Here is an 11,350-nt window from a genome sequence, read left to right as displayed (position 1 = left end):
AAGTTATATCAGCGATGGAGTGTCACGTGTCTGCGGTGCGCCAATCACAGCGCGGTGTGACGTAGGGAGGACGTTTTCTTTTCCGACGTTGGTCCACATTGGCGGTCGTCTCCACAGAGGTCGACATCGGATAAAGACAAGGATCCAAATGTTGTCTTCGGTCATTTCCAAAAGAGTGAGTTTTTCGGAAAAAACGTTTTCATCTCATGGCGCGTTTGTAGTGGAAATAAACTCGGACGTTAGCAATACCAGCTAATTAACTTTGAATTGATTAATATGTCATTTACTAGTGAAGGAAAATGACCGTAGTGGGTGTTGTGAATGCCAGTATGTTGAGATAAATACGCGTTGAACCAACTCCGACACTTTATGCTGCAAGAATGTTGAACATCTCCAAGGAGTGTTGTGCAATAGGGCAGAATGAGACGTTATGCAAGTGTGCTTTGCTGCCTTCTCCTTGCCGAGAGTGCATCACATCATTGAAGTCATTCTAAATACTGTACTGCAGTGTTTTTCAACATTTTCTGAGCCAAGGCACACAAAATTCCGAGGCACACCACAAGCACAACACATAAAAAAAAAAATGAAACTCAGTAGCCGATATTTACAATAAAAAGTCGTTCTCGCAATTGTTGGATATGAATTCAAACCATAACCAGCCACTAGAGATGCGCGGTTTGCGGACACAACCGCGGAGTCCGCGGATTATCCGCGGATCGGGCGGATGAAATTAAAAAAAAAAAGATTTTATCGGCTCGCGGGTCGGGTCGGGCGGATTAATTAGATTTTTTTTTTTTTGCGGGTGGCAGTTAAACCAATTGGGAAATATATATACATAGTTAAATGTTGTTACCCACATACGAAAAACGAGCAGGCACCTGCTGCATATGCCACAACAGAAGAAAAAAAAAGAAAAGAGATGGACACTTTTACGGAGCGGAGAAGGGACGCCTCGCCGGGGTCCGGGACCGAGGCCCCTTCCCCCGAGAGGGCCCCACCGGGAGCCGTAGCTGAGGCGATCCGCGAGAAGGGCCCGACGCACGTCCAGGGTCACTACCGCGCCCACCGCACCGACACCCCGCCTCGTCCGCTTTCGCCGCGGCCGGCGTCACGCGCAGCAGGTAAGCAGTTTACCTGCCCGCCACCCCCGGCTCGTAACATGGGTCACTCCGCGCGCTCCGCCCGCGCAGCTTACCTGCTTGCCACCCCTGTTGCCGGGGGCGCGTAAAAGGGGTCACTCCGCGCTCAGTGCGCTCACGAAAGGGGTGGGGCTCACCCTGGTTGATATAGAGAGCAGGACGGTGGCCATGGAATTTCATTTAAGGTTTGTGATAAACCATCAAACTCATTCGTTAAAAGGACTCTATAGTAATATAAAGCGAAATTTTCTGGACATTGTCATGCAAGAAAAGTTTATTTTTGGGATCGCGATCACCGCGTAATGATTTTTAAAGGTTGCATTACATTATTAACTGTCCCATGTGATCAGCCAGTGCGATTGGAAGTCCATGCTCAATTATTGCCTCCGTAAATAAAACTTCGGCATTTATCACATCCAAAGAATCTGTTTGGGCGACGAAAAACGTTGAAAGTTTTCCACTTGTATCGCTAGCAACGGCATTAGACTTGTGTTTTTTTGTCCCAACGTGGTCTTTTACATCGCTAATTCCTCCGTGTCCCATCGAAAAATCTTGTCTGCACAAGGTGCAATTCGCGTAGTTTTCACCCTTTTTTTTTTTTTTAAATTAATATTAGATATATAACAACGGGCGGATGGCGGGCAGATGCAGTTCAGATCAAACGTTACATCGGGTGGATGGCGGATGGATGACGACTTTCTGACGCGGTTGCGGATGAGATAAATTGCCTATCCGCGCATCTCTAACCACGCATCACTATAGCTCTTGTCTCAAAGTAGGTGTACTGTCACGACCTGTCACTTTTTTGCTGTTTTCCTGTGTGTAGTGTTTTAGTTCTTGTATTGTGCTCCTATTTTGGTGGCTTTTCCTCTTTTGTTGGTATTTTCCCTGTAGCAGTTTTATGTCTTCCTTGAATGCCATTCCCCGCACCTGCTTTGTTTTCGCAATCAAGACTATTTAAGTTGTGCCGGCGCTATCCTTCTTTGTGTGGACATTGTTGATTGTCATGTCATGTACAGATGTACTTTGTGGACGCCGTCTCTGCTCCACACGCTGTTAGTCTTTGCTGTCGTCCAGCATTCTGTTTTTGTTTACTTTGCAGCTAGTTCAGTTTTAGTTTTGTTTTGCATAGCCATCCCTAAGCTTCAGTGCCTTTTCTTAGCGGCACTTGCCTTTGATTTATTTTTGGTTTAAGTGTTAGATACCTTTTTACCTGCACGCTGCCTCCCGCATATTGTGATCACGACAACCTATGTTCCCGACATCGACAAAGCAATTAGCTACCTGCTGCCACCTACTGATATGGAAGAGTATTACACGGTTACTTTGCCGAGCTATTATGTACTTATACCGAGCTTTGCCAATTTTAAAGCATCTGTACTAAAACCTAAGTAAACTAAAGATTAGTATTTTTTTCATAACATACTAAGTAAATAACAAAGCAAATTAGATAAGATGAACACAAAAACAAGTTTTAACTGTTTACTAAACAGTAAAACACATGTAAAAAAATATATAAAATACAAAGTGAACTATTTTACAGTCATGAGTGTGTGTGGAGGGATGCAAAACCCAAAATAAACAAATTGCCTTGTCTGGGATGATTAAGACGTTTGGAAATGTTAACATTATTATCTTCAAAATTATAATGCAACATACGCTGTTACCATCATTACTACCTACACATGTGCATAAAAGGCTACAATGATTAGATAGATTAATTTGATTAGAAAAATGCCCTTTTGTATTCTGTTGCTTTGTTTAATCTTTTAACAAGTGTAACTAATACAAATGGATAAAATCTAGACCGCATGGAGTGCTCAGAACTTTAAATACGAGGATTTAGCTTACGTACGGCTGCTGCAATAGAGCGCACATGGCTACCGTATTTTTCGGACTATAAGTCACAGTTTTTTTCATAGTTTGGGGGGGGGGGTTGCGACTTATACTCAGGAGCGACTTATGTGTGAAATTATTAACACATTACCGTAATAATATTATTTAGCTCATTCACGTAAGAGACTAGACGTATAAGATTTCATCGGATTTAGCGATTAGGAGTGACAGATTGTTTGGTAAACGTATAGCATGTTCTATATGTTATAGTTATTTGAATGACTCTTACCATCATAATATGTTACGTTAACATACCAGGCACGTTCTCAGTTGGTTATTTATACGTCATATAACGTACACTTATTCAGCCTGCTCACTATTCTTTATTTATTTTAAATTGCCTTTCAAATGTCTATTGTTAGTGTTGGGTTTTATCAAATACATTTCCCCAAAAAATGCGACTTATACTCCAGTGCGATTTATATATGTTTTTTCCCTTCTTTATTATGCATTTTCGGCCGGTGCGACTTATACTCCGGAGCGGCTTATACTCCGGAGCGGCTTATACTCCGAAAAATACGGTAATCTACATGGGCTTTTGGGGCATGGATGCTGGTGATGTTGGGTTGCCAGTGAGGTATGACGTGTCGAAGCCAGGTATTTTTATTTTTTTTTCTCCTCGCGGAGTGTTTGCAAGGCATTTGGTTGATGCGACATGCGCAATATCTTTCTCTGAAGAAGTAAAAAAGTTCTGCACGGCCGAAGCCATATTTGTTTACACTGTGAGGTCCGGTGAGTTTAGGGGCAGTTTGGAACCTCCTATGAGGTAGAAGTGCTTGATGTGTTCATCCGAACACATCGACAGCACAGTATAGATAATCTTGTCTCATTGGAGCGTTCTTTAATTTATTTTTAGAGGCTATCGGATTATCGTTGGACATAACATTTTTTAATATCAGCCCAATATTTATCGTGCGCCCCTAGATATTAGCTTTGTCTCACAGGTGACAAAGCCAGTAAGTGTAATGTTTAATCATATATCTAATCTATTAAAAAAAGTAATCCAAGAGCCAATAAAAAAGCGAGATGCAGGGTTTAGACATCCCCGACCTAGTTTAAAGCGAAGCAGCTAAGTGAAATTTCACATTCAAGTGTGAATGTGATAATTAAATTCAAACAACTTTATTAATCCCTCAAGGGGAAATTCATTTTAATTATGTGTTGTATGATAGTGTGGCTGTCACTTTAAATATTTACACATATATTTATCTTCTTTTTTTGTGAAACAGTTCTTTTTTTCTCACTTTGTACGTTGGTTTCCTGTCAGCTGGTTACAGGAATGTGCCGGACGGCGTGGAGACCTGCTCTGACCGGGCTGGTACCTTCTCGCTGTTACCGTGGCGAGGCACCTGATGATGTCAAGACTGACCTGATTGAGATCCCTTTGCCACCTTGGGACGAAAGACCCGGAGAGTCCACGCATATGAAGAGACGGCGCTTGCTCTACGAGAGTCGTAAGAGAGGAATGCTGGAGAACTGCATATTACTCAGGTTATTATGTACTTATACTGTAGTTAATATGCAATAATGGCGGCTGTAGACCTCCAATACTGTGTTTCTCAAATAGTAAAGTGTCAGGGGGCTCGCAAGCAGCAGGGGAGATTTGTCTACTCTTTAGTATTCATCTTACAACGATACATAACCATGCAGCTAGATGGAAACAGTGCTCAATCTAATCAACAGGCTCCTTGGTCTACCCAGTATAAGTATCAAGTGCACAGGAACATGTGTGCAGAGCTGACAGAGAGATGGAAAAGTTTGTGACAGTAATGAAAATAAAAAATGAGTTGTATAACGACATTAGCCTATATCTGGATGTGTCATTGACCGGGCTAGCATGCTCAGCATTACACTAGTGTGACGGTGCTTCGCTCCAAAGCATTCGTTGCACGAACATCCTAGCTTTGTTAGACAAGATCTAGGACTGTATCGGACAATAAATGTCCATTTCCATTTATTACAAGTAATAAGAAAACGTTAATGCCTTACTTACCTATCAAGGAGGAAATGAGCAAGTTTGGCGTCAGATGAAAAAATCTTCTCCGCCTTCAATTGTCTCAATCTTTCAAAGGCATCCCCGATACAAATCCTCGTTTTGTTCCTGGCTTTGTCATGATAAATTGAGAATCGTAAGGACGCCTTTTAGATTTACTAAGGTCTGACATGTTTAGTAACTTTACCAGTGGCAGAAGCTAGACAAAGAGGGCGGTGCGTAGCTGGCAACCTGGATGTGACACACTCAGGGACTTTCTAATTGGTCAAACGGTGGAGGGCGGGGCATCAAAATAAAAACAATAAGATTTCGGGGCTGTAAATCTAATTTTGAAATGAGCATATCCCGGCTGAACTACTGTTATCAGTTATAGAGGTATTTGAAAAGAACATGATTTATTAATGCCTTTTGACATATCAGGGCCATTTAATGATGACTTGCTATGAAATGATTACTTATGTCACCTTTAAACATCACAAAATGCTTTTTCTTTCGAGGAAGTCTGGTTTGTGTTTTGTTGTTTGTTTTCATTGCTTCTATTTTAACAGATTTTTAAAAAAAATACATAAACAAGGTTAATTGTTTTTTTTAGCACTTTGCCCTATCTTTCTTTTAAATGGACAATATTTTATTAGTCATTTAAATCTTTGTAACCGCTGAATGAGCAACACAGTTGCAGTATAAATAAATATTTATGAATGAAGTAATCATCTTTGTTGTTAGTAAGCACATGCCCAGAATAACTTAAGCTGCATTTAGCATTCGATTGAAAAATTAGAGCCATTAGATGTGTGTATGCTTTATTATCCAATCAGTCGACAAATCATTAAAATAATTGTTGACTAATTGGCTATCAAAATAATCGTTAGTTGCAGCCCTATTGCTAAACATGCTGCACTACACATCGTTGGAGTATAAGCTAGGATAGGATAGACTTTCCATCCATCCATCCATTTTCTACCGCTTGTCTCTCTCAGGGTCGGGGGGGGTGCTGGAGCCTATAGGATAGACTTTACAGTAAGTAATTTATGTAGTTGACCCGCTGATACAAAAAGTCCACAAAAAATAAAGTAAAAAAAAAAACAAACGCATGAAAACAAGAGGGAAACATCAGAGAGCACAGAGGACATAAAATAAATTAAAGGAGAGCTGATGCAATTAGCTACCACTTAACTTCTTTTCTATTATTCTTTTGTCCTGTTCAACGACTCAGACAAATCATATTGTTGATGTACGGTAGATGCCCATATCTGCTGTACAGATTTACTTTACAAAAGAAAAGTGTGGGATACTTTTCTTGTTGCCTTATTTGTATTATACTTTATTAAAGTGATTTATTTAATCTTTGGCACCGCCAGACCTGGGCAGGAGGGGATTGAAAGAAGAAAAAGGGGACAAGAGGGGGATAAGACAGAGAGTTAACAACAACAGAACAACATCAGCAAATACGATATGTACAAATATGATACAAAAAATGATAGTAAAGAACCAGTTGTTGAAGCAGATAGTAATAATATAGAAATGACAATGAACAATATTGCACATTTGCACTACAAATACAACAATATAAATAACACTATCGATAATGACTAACAATAATAATTACCTCAAGCGCCATTTCAACATACAGCTACAAAAGTAAAACATAACAAAAAAACAAAAATGAGCAATAATCGCATAGCTACAATATACAAATATCGGCAGTAATGATACTAAGTATTATATCATTATACATTCGATACTACAGTGGTTAGGTCATATTTTTCATTCCCCAAAAAATATTTTGTCGATTTTGTTTGTGTTTACAAACTCAAGAAAGAAGTCTCTGGACACAGGAGGACTTCAAGGACAAAAAACAAAGGATTTAAATCAGAGTAGTAGGAAATAATGTGAATATTAAATTGATATTGTTACATCCTCTGTTTTTGTCTGTCAAAAATGGAATCACTCATTGATCTTCAAAACTTTCTAAGTATCGATATCAACATTGGTATGACCGATACTGCACCTGTAACTACTTGGTATTGGATTGATACCCAAAGTGGTAATATCACCCAAAACTAATGACTTGAGTATCAAATAACAGAAGAATAAGTGCTTTTTCATTTCAACATAATTGTAGATAGAACCATACTGTGATGATTATCTTGTGTGATGACTGTATTATGAAAATAGTATATATCTGTATCATGAATCAATTTAAGTGGACCCCGACTTAAACAAGTTGAAAAACTTAATCGGGTGTTACCATTTAGTGGTCAATTGTACGGAATATGTACTTCACTGTGCAATCTACTAATAAAAGTTTCAATCAATCAATCAATGTTACAACAGAAAGTAAACAGATAAATGTAAATTAGCAAATAGATAAATAAATGTAACAAAATCTGTACCGGTACATTATGTAATATGTTACTACATACACTACCAGCCAAATTAGGAGCCTTGTAACCTGTTGTGAAATAGTTCTAATATTGTTCTATTATTGTATTATTATTTACATACCAAATAATATATTGAATTCAGAATAATTCTGACTTTACAAAATATAACATTGCTGACCAGATGTTGATGTAACAATACATTTATGCAGGTGCTTCTGTGTATGTTGTTCCATATGTATTACACACATATACATGTGTACATGTATATGTGTGTAGTACATGCATATACTATACACATTCTACACTCATGCATGGTTGAATACTTTAACCATTAATTACATGACCAACTCTATTGTTGAAAGTTCCTACATACTATATGTATATTTATTACACTAACTGAAATAAAAATTTGGTTTTCTGTCCCTTGCAGCCTTTTTGCCAAAAAATACCTAGGCACAATGACTGAGACCCAGCTGAAGCAGTATGACAGACTGATCAACGAGCCAAGCAATGACTGGGATATCTACTACTGGGCAACAGGTAAAATACATTTTTCATTGACAACTCTCTTGTTCGAAATGTGGTATTGTCTGCCATCGTATGTCCTTTTCACAAGGATGCATGTGTAGTGTCTTGCAACGAGGTCTATTTGCTTCTGAACATAGTGCCAAAAGGACATATAAAAAGAATCCATTACTATCAACTACTGTTTTCTTTCAAAAACACATAACCAATCCCATCCCATCCAACTTTATTTGTAGAGCATTCTAAAAAAGTGGACCAAAGTTCTGTACAGAATAATCTTTAAAGGACATAATAAACCATCTCATATTGTAAACTATAAATTACATAACTATTTATTTATGAAAACTTTATATATTGTTTACTTTTGTATTTAGCAATTATTTACTTACTCATTTGCCTGTATATTTATTCACTGTTGAGTACAAACAAATGTGTTAAAAAACTGCTATGATACGAAAAGGGGTAGGATTAAATAACCTCTGCTTTTTCCTACTTCTTTTCGGACATGCTGTAATGAGAAACTGGAAAAATGAGATGTATCATAGTTTATTTTAAACATGCATACAATTACAATAACACCATACTAGGGATGTCCGATAATGGCTTTTTGCCGATATTCCGATATTGTCCAACTCTTTAATTACCGATACTGATATCAACCGATACCGATATCAACCGATATATACAATCGTGGAATTAACATATTATTATGCCTAATTTGGACAACCAGGTATGGTGAAGATAAGGTACTTTAAAAAAAAAAAAAAAAAATAAAATAAGATAAATAAATTAAAAACATTTTCTTGAATAAAAAAGAAAGTAAAACAATATGAAAACAATGAAAACAGTTACATAGAAACTAGTAATTATTGAAAATGAGTAAAATTAACTGCTATAGGTTAGTACTATTAGTGGACCAGCAGCACGCACAATCATGTGTGCTTACGAACTGTATCCCTTGCAGACTGTATTGATATATATTGATATATAATGTAGGAACCAGAATATTAATAACAGAAAGAAACAACCCTTTTGTGTGAATGAGTGTAAATGGGGGAGGGAGTTTTTTTGGGTTGGTGCACTAATTGTAAGTGTATCTTGTGGTTTTTATGTTGATTTAATAAAAAATAAAAAATAAAAAAAGATACCGATAATAAAAAAAAAACGATACCGATAATTTCCGATATTACATTTTAACGCATTTATCGGCCGATCTCTACACCATACCCATAATAAAAGGCCTCGAAACTAAAGAAGGCTACAGTATACAGCTAATAAACTAAACAAAAACCACACATTTTAAATAAATTTAAGACATAAAAGCGTGGATAAAAAGAACAACTAAATTAAACCAGAATAAGAACAAATAAAATGGAATCAATCAAAACAACTCAGCTAAAACCAGATTAATTACAATATGAGTAAGGACACAAATAACATCAATAGTACATTGTTCTCACAAAAAGGCCCAGTGATCCTAGATTATTAATTTATCCAATTATTAAACCAGCTCATGTGGAGTTTTATAATTGTCAGTACTCATCAAAGAGTCTTTATTGTCAATTTTACTTCAAATACATTAGCGTTATTGGAGACTTGAGTATTGGCCGATACCAGTATCAATCCGATATGATATCAGCACGAATCATACATACTTTTATTATTTTGTACGGTGGAATGTTAGAAAAGGCTCGATGAAGTGAAATATCTCAAACAGTATGAACAACACTAACCTATTTATTATTAACTGTTTGAAATCGACTTATGCTATCATTAGGTTGAAGTGGAGTGGTAATAGGTTGGGTTTTTTTTTGGCCACACCAAGTGACCACAATAATGTACTAAATTAAGTTCAAGATGCAGTAAGTTGAATGATGCACACATGTTTGTTACTGGATACTTTCTAATAAGGTTCTGCCTTGGAGACTTTGTATGTGTAAGTAATATGCAACTATAATTATTTGATACTTGTTTATATTGACAAATGTCATGTTTTAGACTGTACTATTGTTCAATTAAAGACTTGTATTACGTTCTTAGCTGTTGTGTAGCTGCTAGCTCCCTGTAGCCTACCATGTTTACCTTTTGTAAATGAGATGACTAAAATAGATAAAAAGACCAACCTCGTGTGCTTATTGGAGGGCATTTAGATGTTAACTGGCTGTCCAGCATTGCACATGTAAACACGCTGCAGGACTGCTTGTATTGTAGTTTATATTGGAGAAATGTAGATGCAATCAGATTTTTTTGCTGATAGCAGACCAATATCAAATGGAATCGGGACAGTCCTACTTAAAACTTGTGATAGGAAACAGCATAATACCATTCAAACAATTTTGTTTAATAAACATATTAAAAGTATACCAGCAATATCAGCCCTGCTAATTCCTACTCCTTTTTGGACTTGTTGAATTGTGCAAGTGTAATTATGTGACGTTCCTCAATGTACCTTAAGCATGTCATAAACTAAAACCCTCTTGATCGATCAGTCTTGAACCGGTCTATATATTTTAGTTAGTAAATTGTTGGTGACGAAATAATACAGTACAGGTCATGTGTAATGTTTTGAAATGGAGAAACTCAGTCCATCTTTTGCTTGCAGAAGCTCAGCCGACCCCAGAAGTTTACCAAGGAGAAGTCATAGAAATGCTGAAAGAGTTCACAAAGAATCGCGATCAGGAACAGAGGTTGGACGCACCCAGCTTGGAATACCTGGAAAAAGAAGGCTAAATAGGACGCCCCATGAGCTGTGACCTTTTTATTTGAAATGGGGTGCTTATTATGCTATGTGACTTACGGAACCTACTTGCAGAATACTCAGTTCTATCAAGTTCTCCAGTTTTATGCAGCGAAGTGTGCAGTTGGGTTACAAAGCAACACTTCATTGTTGTCAAATATTGTTGTCAAAGCCCCGGGACACTATCATCTGGCACTCGCTGAGGGTGTGATGTATATATTTTGATTCACTTTTGGTTGAAAAATGGAATGTGGAAGATGAATACAGGAATTTGTAGGAATTCATCAAACAAATTATTAGTAAAATATTACACTTGCATGGTGAGCTTGTTTGTGTGCTGTAATTATGATATGCCAACCGCAAGCGTGATGTTATTTAATAAAATGTTCATCTCCTGAGCCTCATCACTTTTTGTTCAATTACAAGAGGACTTAGTCTTAGACATCTGGTTTTTCTCATTTTTGTTCTTGTGAAGAGTATACATACAGTATTTGGTATACATATAGGCAAGTGTTAATGCAGTGTCAACTTACAACCACCAGATGGCGACTAGGTACCTTTGAATGGAAGTTGTTTTGTCTGGTTAATGTCCAATTTATTCAAATGAGAGGCAAGTAATGATTTATCCAAATCTATTTATTTGGTCTAACATCCTCAAAGTCAAGCATTAAAGCAT

At 37.3% G+C, this 11,350-nt stretch overlaps 1 protein-coding gene across 1 annotated transcript; it reads left to right on the top strand.

Moving 5' to 3' along the window:
* The first annotated feature begins 61 nt into the window (after positions 1 to 61).
* Positions 62 to 11,038, top strand: LOC133615991 (succinate dehydrogenase assembly factor 2, mitochondrial-like). Its single transcript, XM_061974945.2, has 4 exons — positions 62 to 175; positions 4,303 to 4,526; positions 7,843 to 7,952; positions 10,540 to 11,038. The coding sequence occupies exons 1-4, from the start codon at positions 149 to 151 to the stop codon at positions 10,665 to 10,667; spliced, it is 489 nt and encodes a 162-aa protein (XP_061830929.1). The 5' UTR covers positions 62 to 148; the 3' UTR covers positions 10,668 to 11,038.
* Positions 11,039 to 11,350: the final 312 nt, after the last annotated feature.

This window comes from Nerophis lumbriciformis, linkage group LG15, assembly GCF_033978685.3.
Source record: "Nerophis lumbriciformis linkage group LG15, RoL_Nlum_v2.1, whole genome shotgun sequence".
Classification (NCBI taxonomy): domain Eukaryota; kingdom Metazoa; phylum Chordata; class Actinopteri; order Syngnathiformes; family Syngnathidae; genus Nerophis; species Nerophis lumbriciformis.
This window is presented reverse-complemented; position numbering and strand designations above follow the sequence as displayed.

What these genes read in the sequence shown, in the direction of transcription:
- LOC133615991 (XM_061974945.2), top strand. Translation starts at nt 149, where the DNA reads ATGTTGTCTTCGGTCATTTCCAAAAGA. An exon ending in CTTCGGTCATTTCCAAAAGA is followed by an intron (nt 176 to 4,302) that starts GTGAGTTTTTCG and finishes GTTTCCTGTCAG; the next exon opens with CTGGTTACAGGAATGTGCCG. An exon ending in TATCTACTACTGGGCAACAG is followed by an intron (nt 7,953 to 10,539) that starts GTAAAATACATT and finishes TTTTGCTTGCAG; the next exon opens with AAGCTCAGCCGACCCCAGAA.